The 12,882-nt window shown below is 41.3% G+C and overlaps 4 protein-coding genes across 4 annotated transcripts; 2 read left to right on the top strand and 2 right to left on the bottom strand.

Moving 5' to 3' along the window:
• Window positions 1–1,962: 1,962 nt before the first annotated feature.
• On the bottom strand, window positions 1,963–5,908 carry LOC128720612 (transmembrane protein 53-like). Its single transcript, XM_053814291.1, has 6 exons — window positions 5,496–5,908; window positions 3,567–3,691; window positions 3,324–3,489; window positions 2,990–3,258; window positions 2,747–2,924; window positions 1,963–2,677 (listed from the first exon to the last, which is right to left on the bottom strand). The coding sequence occupies exons 1-6, from the start codon at window positions 5,742–5,744 to the stop codon at window positions 2,531–2,533; spliced, it is 1,134 nt and encodes a 377-aa protein (XP_053670266.1). The 5' UTR covers window positions 5,745–5,908; the 3' UTR covers window positions 1,963–2,530.
• Window positions 5,909–6,671: 763 nt separating this feature from the next.
• Window positions 6,672–8,154, bottom strand: LOC128730117 (uncharacterized). Its single transcript, XM_053823150.1, has 4 exons — window positions 8,030–8,154; window positions 7,537–7,968; window positions 7,230–7,407; window positions 6,672–7,145 (listed from the first exon to the last, which is right to left on the bottom strand). Exons 1-4 carry the CDS (start codon window positions 8,152–8,154, stop codon window positions 7,011–7,013), a joined length of 870 nt encoding a protein of 289 aa, XP_053679125.1. The 3' UTR covers window positions 6,672–7,010.
• Window positions 8,155–9,126: 972 nt separating this feature from the next.
• LOC128720482 (odorant receptor 49b-like) lies at window positions 9,127–10,607 on the top strand. Its single transcript, XM_053814152.1, has 6 exons — window positions 9,127–9,430; window positions 9,496–9,952; window positions 10,015–10,117; window positions 10,176–10,274; window positions 10,330–10,485; window positions 10,557–10,607. The coding sequence occupies exons 1-6, from the start codon at window positions 9,127–9,129 to the stop codon at window positions 10,605–10,607; spliced, it is 1,170 nt and encodes a 389-aa protein (XP_053670127.1).
• A 574-nt stretch (window positions 10,608–11,181) lies between these two features.
• Window positions 11,182–12,717, top strand: LOC128730118 (odorant receptor 47a-like). Its single transcript, XM_053823151.1, has 6 exons — window positions 11,182–11,533; window positions 11,592–12,048; window positions 12,109–12,211; window positions 12,293–12,391; window positions 12,451–12,606; window positions 12,667–12,717. The coding sequence occupies exons 1-6, from the start codon at window positions 11,182–11,184 to the stop codon at window positions 12,715–12,717; spliced, it is 1,218 nt and encodes a 405-aa protein (XP_053679126.1).
• The last annotated feature ends 165 nt before the right edge of the window (window positions 12,718–12,882 follow it).

Consider the following 12,882-nt stretch of genomic DNA (forward strand, 5'->3'; position numbering starts at 1 on the left):
ATTAGCTCACATATATCTATATATAAAAGTAAATATATATATACATATTCACATACACAAAATGCAACGCAGAATGTAGTAAAGTTTGAAACTACATATTGTGCCGTTGCCGAGAGTGATTGAAGGATTACTTATCCATATAACTCAAACATATAATTACACTGAAGGAGGTTGAGGAGCGACAGGGAGCAAAATGTGAGATTAAGGGTTGACAAACTACATCGAGCTCGTAGTAATGCTGATGTGTTGTATCTTATTGCGAGTGCACCGCGCAAAGACGTTGGGAAGCTGCCATGAATGTTAGAGAGAATGTTGAGGGTTTAACCATGTACTCTTTAGAGTATTGAAAAGTTTCAATGTAATGTAGGGGACACCTATAACAGGTGGTAATGAGTGAACATTATGCAGAGAAAAAGAGAACGAGAGGAGGTTGAAAGGAATGCAAATACTAAGCCAAGCAAAACAAAACGAACAAGGAAACATAACACAAACAAACGAAAAGTGTGATCATAAAAGATTATATTACAATTGTATTTGCACGTAGTGGAAAAGGGTGGCCAAAACAGAAATTCTGCATCTAGTTTGTAGAAGAAAAAAACAGTCAAGGAATTATCCATCCCAGAGCAAAATCACAAACGCACTTGATACAGAAGCAAAAATAATAATATTGTCCTATAACTAACTGACGACACTCTCAAGAGGCCTGGCAGTGGCCGTATCTACGAAATGCACGTGCATCAAATTCTCACAAAGCAAACCTTGCAGTACGTGGATAGAGTTATGTATATTGTACGAAGACAACTTTGCTAGCTAATCTAACACGATTGGTGAAAACAGCAGCCATATTAACTAACAACCGCATAAAAAGAAGGGCCACTGCAAAGCAAATAACATGAGCAGGGGTTGTTGGAGCAGAGAGTTTCAACAGTTACAGTATCTGTTTTACTTGTGTTTCTTGTACAAGTATTCAAGAGGTATTTATTTTTCGAATCTTCTTTTACACTCGTACCGTTTTGCACCGTTACTAAACTCGTTACAACAAATCCGTCGTTTGGTGTCCACACGGATACCTTCGCATATATAGTCAGTATTGTGATATGCTTTACATTCGTTCGTTACTTTTGGCTACCTACAGAGAAGCCAAACGCTACAAACTAAGGAAATATAGGAGAAGAAGTTTGTGTGAAAAGATTTGATTTGTTGAGAAGAGCATACTTCCTGAGAAGCGTTTAAGCGAATGCTAAGAATTTTCTATCCTTTTAAAATCTCGAAAGCCACGCAAAACCGTCACCATTCATTAAGAGTTCATATTTTTAACTAGAATTACACAAGAGACTATCCACATTACAAATATTAACAGCATCCTCAATAGGTACAGTATTCCTCTTTTTTGTAAAACGTATAAGGTCATTCTATTCAAGATAAAACGCCGCTTAAGTAGCAGCTGCACAGGTCCACTGGCTCTACTGGCTGAAAACAGCGTTTAAATAATCTTTAAATCAAACCACATACCCTTCTTCCGCACCGCCGGAACTCTGTTATAAAAGAACATAACTATAATATGATGCAAAACGATCGGTTGTTTTCGGGGTACCTCTATTTTTCTACTTACATTCTCCTCTCCATGCGGGGCATTAGCGTAACCGTCTGAGCTGTAGAAGGAGCAATATAAATCGATATCAGGAGGACGCCATGTGTCCTTTGTTGGCATGGAATAGGTACAGACAATGGTAAAAAGGCAGAACAAGAGAAGGAGAGCACAGATGACAGGAAAATATTAAATGAAGAAAAAAAGCTCGTATCCTCTATGAGTTAGCCATTATTATGAAATTAAATAATGTTTCTGAGTACTTGCTACGTGTTCGATTATGGTTGCAGTTCGCGTCCTGTCACAATAAGAAAGAAATAAGTCGTGCCGCGCTTGGAGGAATTTATATGCATCCCACGCATGCATAATACCAACGTTGACACATCTATAACTTTCGCATCTACACTTTACACCTTTATTTGGATTATTAAATTCATATTGTGATTAAATGGCTTACAACTAAAGGGATGTGTTAAATTGTATGTAAAAGGAAATTCTTTTATCGTTCGCATTGTACTTGGGGGACATAGAAAGTAAATGATGTGATAATTCCCTTCCGGAGGTGATAACTTTTACTTTGTTCCACAAAAAAAAACGATGTAGTTAAGATGAAACTGCTCTATAACTGCGCAGAGTAAGGTATGATAACATAATATCAGTGTAGCATAAATGGTGTATGTTTGGGGGAGTGTAGCATGTCTGTCCGCTATGTGCGAGACCCATTTTTCCGCTAAATTATCCAACCAATAATGCTACCCATTTGGCTCGTTTGCCGTTCGATCATTTCGCACATCTCGTGTTCAAAAATCGTAAGAGAGTTAAGCTGCTATCGCCTTTTGTTATTCTCGCGTTCTGCGCTGGGTGATACGGCGCCACAAATCGGTTCGTAAGTATCACAGTGCGTGTGGTGGAACGACGATGACGACGAGGACGGTGAAAGACTCACAGCTTAGCTCGCAGAAGTGCGTCCTGCTTGAGGGTCGGTAGGTTCAACTGCCGCAGATGATGGAAAAGCACATCGATGTACTCTTCGCGATGTTTCAAGAAGTGGCCGACGTGCGGCGAGCGATCCCAGCACTGGACCGTGGTCTGTAAGGTACATGCACAATCGGTGGTAACTTAAAGTGTATGTCGAATGCAAAAAAAAAAGCGAATTACCTTAACGCCGCTGTGTTCCCAGCTATCCTTGACGCGCGTGTTGGCTTCGACCGTACCGACGGGGTCCGTCTTCGACATCAGAAACAGAGCCGGACAACGCAGTAGATTTGTGTGGAACATCTGGCTCGATCGGATGTAGTGTGAAGTGGCTGGTTCGTGGAAAGCTTTCATGTGATAGCTACGAAGCAAATAAAGCACACATAGTAGAAAGATCTAGTCGAAACATTACCACAGTCAACTTACAGCATGTACTTCTTCAGCGCATTCTGCAAAGTGGGATTCTTTGGGAACAGCGCTCTCGGCACTCCGACCGATATTTCGGTAATGTCAGCCGCACTATCCCAAACCTGTCCGTTGACACGATCCAGCACCACCTGGTAGTTGGGCAGATCGCGAGCAATATGCACCAGGCACTCACCCCAAAGGTATCCTCCGACGGAGAAACCGTGCAGAATGAGCCCGTTCTTAAAATCGTTGTTTTTGAGAAATTTAACAATTTCGGCCGCAACCAGCTGCAAAATGACAACGACACAGTGTGAATGCATCTAGTGAGAGCGTTCAATTAGGTCAGGCTAACCTGCGTTCCCTTGACCGGCCACAACAACTGCCAGGGTGTGATGTGCGTGGCGTACACATCGAAGCCCTGGTCGATGTACAGCTGGGCGTACTTGGCCAAGTGCTTCTGGCGCGCGTTGAGCCATGACAGTATCAGCACCGCCGGTTTCTCACTTTGTTGCTTCAGCCTATCGGGAATGAAAAATGATGTGCGAGATGTGAGGAATGCGCATCAAATCGGACATCGGCAGTTGGTTTCACTTACCGCAAGGTTTGCGGATCTCGCTCAACGTTCCGAGGCTTGTCGGTGAAAAGCTGGATGCTGCGGCTGATTTCCTGCGTCGCCAGCGTGCGAGCATTCACCATCGTGTGCGCTCTTGAGGCACAGATCTAATAAAAGGTAAAAGTACGAACATGATTCAATTAAATAAAAAAGCAATGAACCAATATGATACAACAAAGATATACAAGTAAAACAAATGTGAAGCTTATCATTTAATTTTCATCCATAGCATAAGATATGCTGGAGAAGAATTAATTTGGAAGGTCAGTTCGGTTAATTCCCAGACTGGAAGGGGTTTGTGTGGTTAAGCTCTTTCAAGACCATTGTTGTACAGGGTATGGAAACAGATAAAACATTCGTCTGACGTGGTTTGTATGTTTTTTTTTGCACGCACAACGTGTACCGTCTATTTCTTACTAAACGGAGCAGGCTCCTCACGGGTAGTTAAAATTCAAAGCGCACACGTAGGCCATGCCCGTAAGGAATCCGTCATAATCAAAACGAAAAAAATCAATTCTGCAAGTCACTCTACCCAACGTGGTATTGAAACTCGCTAGCTTTTCTTTTCCTGTAGATTAGCTAAATCGTTTTTTTTTTGTTTCGAGATTAATGTCAATAAATGGCGTGAGTTTTGATTTCATTGTATTCATCCCAAACTGTGGGATTAAGATTAGTAAGATTTAGTTAGAGCACTGACGAATTGTTAACACTGATTTACAGTTTCATATACAGAACAAAGCGAATTCAAGAAACTTTTTTAAGCAAATTATCTATCTATTCATGCAAACTCTCCTAGTGATCTAGTTTCGCATCGGAGATGTTGCATGAGTTGAGGTAGGTCCGGTGTTACAGTATTTGCAATCTTTTCTGTCCTTGTGCTTCAGCAGACATTTGCTTGTTGCTTGCACAAAGAACTCATCGAAAAGGTCGCTTTTGTTGAACACGGTACTAAATGTTGCCGTTCCAACCATTCTAAACGACCGTTCAAGCCATGTATACTAGCCAGTTCAAGGTCGGTAGCATTTTACGGGCTCATTTTCACTTTCTTCATTGCTACACCTAGCAGGGCAACATGTTGGCCGCACTTCACGAGTTTTCAAATCATTATTAGACTGTGACTACAACAACTTATCATGGTAATGTGAAACGACTACCTTATCATATCACTCCAGGAACTTATTAATAATTGGTTCAGTTGACATAAGAGCGTTTGACAATTGTTTTTGCATGTATGTTGTACAACGAGATCAAAACCATGAAGAGACGGATCCAAGCTGTGTATCGATTATTCTAACTCAAAACAATTGTTCAAAAACAAAAATTTCCACATTTTCACTAGTACCGTTTAACATAATTCAAATAAGAAGCTTAACACATTTCTAATTCATACATGCTTGCTCGTAGAACGTAGAAAGAAGCTGCAACTTGTTTTCGTAACTTGGTATGCATAATGCATATAAACAGGAAATAACGCGACCTTGAACCTCACTGAACAAAGAATTTCTAAGTCCAAGCGTATTAGGTTTTTTTTTCGTAACAATAACTTATCGCCTGAAAACATAGAAAATTTTCAACAACCATTGGAATGATGTTACTGATTATACATTGATTTCAGCCATAGTGTTGTTATATTCGTCTCTAATCGTAATAGAGTGCTCTGTCTGGTTCGATCGTAAGCATAAATACGCACACGCAAATACCGCTAAGTTGTGGGTGCTCTAGATGGTGAAGAGAAATTCCCAACGCATCGTGAGCGACGGCGAGCATCGACGTGAAATAATCGCAACCGAACCAGGAAGCCATTCCAAAGTCCAAAGGTTGCGGATTTGCGAAACCCGCTAGCGCGTTTCTACTTGTTCCCGCTTATTCTTGTACCTCGTCGCTCCCGCAGGGTTTGCATAAGAAACTTACGTTACGATCGGCCGCAATCCCCTCGAACCGTTTTAGCTCACCGACGCCGAGGTTCTTGCTGGCGTGTAGTGCACTGTAGAACCGCGCATTCGGCCCTGTCCAGATACCACCGCTTGCTACCTGCGCCGAAATGCATCTCGCAATGTTGTTATTTGTCAGGAGCTGCAGCTGCTGATGACCGATGCACGTCACGGGTTTCGGCACGTTGGCAGCAACGCTGGCCATGTGCCGCAGGGACCGAATTGCCATCTCGATAGACCGTAATTTACTTTTCGCGCAGAACTAACTTCACTGTTCTTGTAAGGTTTACCCAAGTCACTGGGCGGTTAGTCTCACAGTACTTGGGTAAACGATGATGGCAATGAGCACGAAATCCCCGGACCCCGGACTGCAGCTCGGTGCCAGTGCAGGCTTTACGCTCCTAATATTATTGAAAACGCAGAACGAACAGCACACGAAAAACAACAACGACCAACTGGCTAATTTGAGCTGTCACGACTGAAGTGCACGGAATGCCATACTGTCATTTGACAGGTGCAAACACCACACTGTTGGTAAACATCAACTCAAATCAGTGATGGGGGTATAGGCAAAATAACGGTCAATGAATCGAGTATAATTATCTGCATTACTGTTTTAGATGACTATATTGTTCAACAAGTTGTAATTACACTGCTGAGATTTATTTACTGTACAAACATCAATTATAAAATACACTATAAATCGACAAAAAATCTGTTTTTTTTGCATAGAATTTTAGATGTTTGTTATTCATTAAAGTTATCAATTTCCAATTGCAAATACATAGTAATACATTTTAACACAACATAACGACATGTCTGCAAAAACTTGTGCATTGAATTCTATATTTAGACTAGCAACATTTACAATTCCAAAGTTCACTTGCAACGGCCACCATCCAATACATGTAACGTGCTACGAAATCATCAACAAAATGTTCACTCTTTCCCCTTGCCTACTGTACATTGGAACACCCATTAAGACATTATCATATCTAACCAATTGTGTTTTGATTGTATTTATTCAACAAATCTAATTCCACTGCGATGTCCCTAATCTAAAAAATGCACGTGCACACGGTGCATACAATTTTGTTGCACCATTACACTATGTTAGCGTTATAAATACATTATTTGAAACACTAAATATGCATTTATTTTTATTATTGGAGTATACACCTTTTTCTCCTTATCTCAGAACTGGATATATATCTATCCTTCCGATAACAACCTTTTAACTATCTCTTTAATCCTGTTTTATCGCAGCCAGCTGTTACTCGTAAAAATGGTGAAACCATGTGATATGGCAGAGTTAATCAACCAAGGTTATTCACATACTGAACCCGCTTATCATGTATCGCTCCTAATCAACCCATGCAGTTCACGATTTGAACGCGATTTCTATCAATTCTCCTCCCCTCTCCACATGTTTGTCTCGATCATCACAGAAACTCATTTCCACCACACATGCTGCTGAATGCCTGTCGCCGGGTCATTAGAGCTTAGCTTTTTGATTGTACAGCGGTAAATCGAGGGATCGGAGGTGGGTGAGCAGTAATTCGATGTACTCGTCACGGTGCTTGTGGAAGTGTCCTACATGGGGCGACTTATCCCAGCACTTAAGCGAGGTCTGTCAATGAGAGATAAACGTTTGTTTGGCAAATTGTATTTGTTTTCTGTTCGCTTGCTAATTTATCACGAGACAGAAAGGTACCTTAACGCCAACGGATTCCCAAATTTCACGCAGTCTCCTGTTAGCCGTTTCCGTTCCAACGGGATCTGTCTTTGACACCAATAATAGGGCGGGGCATTGGGCTGGTTCGTAATGGAAAAGATGCGTACATTTCACGTAATATTGCGTGGCTTCTTCCTCAAACAACTTCATATGATAGCTGCGAAAGGCAACATTGTATAGTAGGAATTAGTTCAAAGGCCGAGAAGTATTGTGGGTCGATAACGTTTTCAACGATAAGCTTCTAGCGCGAACCACTGGTTGCACGCAGCGTATGCAAGCTACTTACGTGATATAGTTGCGCAGAACGCCTTGCAGCGTGGGATTATTAGGTAGGACGGCATGCGGAACTCCAACCGGAATTTCAGTAATATCCGCCAGGCTATCCCAAACTTGGCCACAAATCCTACTCAATATTTGTTTTCCGTTGGGATGTTCGTTCAGTTTTACCAAACATTCACCCCAAAGATAGCCACCAACCGAGAACCCGTGCACTACGATTCCCTCCGCAAATTTGTTGTTAGCGAGGAACTTAACTACATCGCCGGCTACCTTTTGCGATCCATACACTGGCCAAACCAGTTGCCACGGCGTAATGTGAACGCATAGTACCTCGAAACCTTGCTTCAGATAAAATTCTGCAAACTTTGCCAAGTGTTTCTCGGATGCCTGTAACCAGGCAAATATAAACACCATCGGCCTATCAAAAGGTTCGTTTAGTCTGAAATAAAAAATAAAAATTAAGCAAAAAAACGTATAATAATCATTAGTTAGTTTCATACCGTAGGGTTTGACTATTTTTTTCATAGGATTTTTTTTGGTTACTGTAGAAGGTCATATTTTTGGTAAATCGTACTGGTTCAACGGGGCCATACTGGACGTTTGGTAATCCATCAGTTGGTAACATGTTCGAATACTGCAAAAATGAATGAGAATGAATGAGACTATTCTCGATTATTCGTTGGATAACTTCTCTTACCTTTCGATATCTGTATTTAGCAAAGTTCTTAGGTGTTTGTATAATAAATCTCTCCCCCAGACCGGTGTAAGCGGTAATAAACGGCACTGCTAAATGAGTGCTGGCACTGAATTGTTTAGGAAATCTGTTTTTTCTCGTGCCTTGAAGGATCTCCAAATGAGTTGCCGACCGATATAGCTGTGCTCGGGATGATAACAGAAACATTTGTAACGACCACGGCAGACACAATCAGCGAGCAGCAAAAACAGCGGCTACCGGTCTATCTGAAACGACACAGAATACTAAATCATCAGAACCGACTCAATCATGGTGCTGTAGAATAAGCTGTCCGTAAAGATTTACTTTGCACTGATAAGCAACCAATTTCCGCAGGTGCGATCTCAATTATGAAGCGAGTGGATTTCCAATGTCCCCATCATAATTTTTGGAAAGCTTTTGTAGCAGCAGTACGAGTTTGATACGCATCTAAAGTTATTTGTGGCAACTTTTTTCCGGTTTAATTTTGTATAATGACATTACAACCGATGCATAGCACCGACTACAGGGTGGTTCAGATCAGCTATGCAAGTGCATTGAAACTTCTAAGAATTAAATAAAATATATGAATATTAGAATAAATATGTACATTATTAGGACATTTCAGATACTATTTATTATATTTTTCAGAAATATTTTCACCGTTTTTCATGTGTAGCTATTTTTTGCGGTAATAATAATGTACCTTTTCATTACCTATGTAAATGGCTAATGGCGTCGTTTAGGATAAATCACCTAGCTTTGTTTATTTGCGTGCGAAAATATTTACAAATCAATTTTGCATCGTTTGCATGACCTGTACGAGTATACCAAAATGAAAGGATGTTCAGGATTGAAGGAATACATATTCGTTTATTGCACAACATGGTTCTGCCCCAGCTAGCAGATCCTTATGCGGTGATGCCGCTTCTGCTGCGTCTTCAACGATTTGTGGGCTTGTGGGGTGAACGACGATATCGCTATAAGTTTCAGTTAGCATTTGCAAGCTTCTGTCTCCTCGTCGTTATCCCGAAATTGGCATTTGGATATCCAGACCTAGAGACAACCGTTCGCGGAACTGCCGAACTGATCTTTGAGTGGAACGTGCTCTTCGGCATGTTGCTGTTTTCTTTAAAGCTAGATATATATGACGAGTTGGTGCATCGTTACATGGACATTGCAAAGATTGGTAAGCCTTAACTGATAGCTTATTAACTGACTATTTCCATCACATGCCATTTTGTCATTGCAAAGCGTTCCGGAAGGATATCCCGTCAGAACTAGGCGATTATCTGGTGCGCATCAATCGTCGTATCGATAAGTTCTCCAAAATCTACTGCTGCAGCCATCTTTGTCTCGCCATCTTCTACTGGGTGGCTCCATCGTCAAGTACCTACATTGCGTATCTGGGCTCCCACAACGACTCCATCGCGGTAGAGCACGTGCTGCACTTGGAAGAGGAACTGTACTGGCTCCACAATCGCACCTCATTGCTCGATTACTCTATCTTTACCGCCATTATGCTACCGACCATTTTTATGCTGGCGTATTTCGGTGGACTTAAACTACTCACCATCTTCAGCAACGTCAAGTACTGTTCGGCCACAATGCGGCTCGTCGCGATGCGAATCAACTACTTGGATAGGTTAAGCGAAAAGCAGGCCGAGAAGGAGCTCATCGAAATAATCATGATGCATCAGAAAGCTTTAAAGTACGTTTATGGGTTTTAAAATACCCCTTTATGAATGATGTCCTTACTGCTTTTTTTTTCAGGTGCGTCGAACTTTTGGAGATCATATTTCGGTGGGTTTTCCTTGGGCAGTTTATACAATGCGTTATGATCTGGTGCAGCCTGGTGCTTTACGTAGCCGTTACAGTAAGTGTGGCGAGTGCTATTTTTCATTTCAAAAATTTCGCACGACGGCTTGTTTTAGGGTTTGAGCACTAAAGCGGCCAACGTTGGAGTACTATTCATTCTACTGACGGTGGAAACTTACGGTTTCTGCTACTTTGGAAGTGACTTAACGGCTGAGGTAATAATAAAATATTACGCCTACTTACTCAGTGTTGAATATCCGTGTTTTATAGAGCCTAGGTGTTGCAATGGCGGTGTACGGCTGTCACTGGTATAAACGATCGGTTCCGATTCAAAAAAAATTACGCATGATGCTTCAACGAGCACAAAAACCGGTTGGAATTTCCGCGGGAAAGTTCTGTTTCGTGGACATAGAACAGTTTGGCAAAGTACGATATAAGGAAGCTTTCGAAAGCCAGCAAATTGTACCATAATATGTTTGATTTACTTGCCTTTTCAGATGGCAAAAACGTCCTATTCTTTCTACATCGTACTGAAAGACCAGTTCTAGGAAGCGAACGACCATTCACGAAGCCAAACTCGCGCCGTTGCAGTTTATATTGCATGATGGCGGCATGCGTTGGAGGGCCACAACTTACTACCATAACCGTACAGCTGTAGCACGTTATTTATACTACGCGATCTCTACTATTTGGCGTACATATCGATGAAAGCTTCTTGGAAATATTTCTTCATACTCTGGAAAATTAGTTCGAAGTTCCTCCTTTTGCTTCTTATGGCAATCGCAAACACATTAAATCACCATTCATATCTGATTTTTTTACTTCAGGATTTCAAATCCTTTAGGTTGCATGACAACATGCGATTTGACTCCTAATTGATATATCACAGTAAAAAATACCCATTTGAAAAACATTCAAGTTAAAATAGACCCTGTGTGATACTATCGATAGCATCATTGAACTTGACCGTGTGATAATTGCGCTGACAGGATCGATTGCACGCGAATCTCATTAGTAGAGGACATTAAAAGTGGTTAAGAATCGAACCGAAACGTAGGTCACCGTATCATGCTTAATTATACACTGCTCTGATGTCTTAGCTCAAATAAAACCACAGTCTTAATGCTTAAATCCCATTCATTGGAACACGAGAGCTTCGACACGATGGTACAGATACTGCCAAAATTAAAAGACGAAAAGGCAGTAATGCCATTTCTCCTGCGAATTCAAACTATATCCGGTCTGTGGGGGGATCGATCTCAACGGTATAGATTTTATTTGATTTTTTCGTACTTTTGCCTCATGGTGGTTCTCCCGAAAGTTCTATTTGGTTATCCGGATCTGGAAATAGCCGTGCGTGGTACAGCCGAGCTGATGTTTGAGTCGAATGCATTCTTCGGCATGTTGATGTTCTCCTTCCAGCGAAACAATTACGAGCGATTGGTGCACCAGCTGCAGGAGCTGGCAACGCTAGGTGAGTATTAAATAATTGTGTACTTCCTCAAGTGTACACCTTCTATGAGCATGTTTAGTTTTTCAGGACTTACCAGCGGAACTGGGAAAGTACTTGATCGAAGTGAACAGGCGTGTTGATCGATCATCTAAAATCTACTGCTGCTGCCACCTTTCACTTGCGACGTTCTTTTGGTTCATGCCTATTTGGACGACCTACTCCGCTTATTTTGCCGCTCAGACGAATAGCACAGAACCAGTCGAGCACGTGCTACACCTCGAGGAGGAACTATACGGGCTGAAGAGCCGCACTTCGATTGTGCATTACACAATCTATGCTGCAATAATGTGGCCAACAATCTACACGCTTGGTTTTACCGGTGGCACGAAACTGTTGACCATTTTTAGCAACATTAAGTACTGCTCGGCTATGCTGAAACTGGTTGCTCTCAGAATGCAGTGCATCGGGCGCGTTAAGGAAGCTAATGCAGAAACGGAGCTCAATGGCATCATTTTCATGCATCAGCGAGCGCTCGAGTACGGATTCATGAGCATCAATTTTACCATTTGGAAAAGAAACTAATGCTTTTTTAATAGTTGTGTTTTTTTGTTAGAAACCACCTTTCGGTGGGTGTTCTTCGTTCAATTTATCCAGTGTACGATGATCTGGTGCAGTCTCATCCTGTATATAGCAGTGACGGTAATGTTGCAAAAGGGAGAAGTTGAGCTCTATAATTGATAACTTCAAATGCCATTTTTATATCCTTTTAATGTTGAATAGGGATTCAGCTCTACTGTGGCGAATGTGTGCGTACAAATCATCCTGATCACGGTGGAAACTTACGGTTATTGTTACTTCGGCACTGACTTAACAACGGAGGTGAGTGTCGTTTTTAGGAAATAAAATACTCCTGTACTGCATCTTTTATTTTTTTTAAGAGCTTCGGCGTGGCGCTAGCAGTATACGACAGCGAATGGCACAAATTTTCCATTTCAATGCGCCGAAAGCTGCGTTTGCTTTTACAACGTGCTCAAAAACCGCTCGGGGTAACTGCTGGAAAGTTCCGTTTCGTCAACGTTGCACAATTCGGAAAAGTAAGAGGAACCATTAACAGGGATTATTGCATTATGGACATATGCTTTCTTTTCTTCCAGATGTTGAAAATGTCCTATTCATTCTACGTCGTGTTGAAGGAACAATTTTAGGCAAGAATTCGGTTAGCTACGTTAAACAATGTTCCATTTAAATTTCTTTTGTTTTTGTAATGCTGTAAGGATTCTTTTCATGCTACACACATAGTACCAAAGAATGATTTGAATTTACATCAAAAGTTGTAACAAACTATATTTAAACTTCACAACTAGATTGTT

This window comes from Anopheles nili, chromosome 2 (assembly GCF_943737925.1).
Source record: "Anopheles nili chromosome 2, idAnoNiliSN_F5_01, whole genome shotgun sequence".
NCBI lineage: Eukaryota > Metazoa > Arthropoda > Insecta > Diptera > Culicidae > Anopheles > Anopheles nili.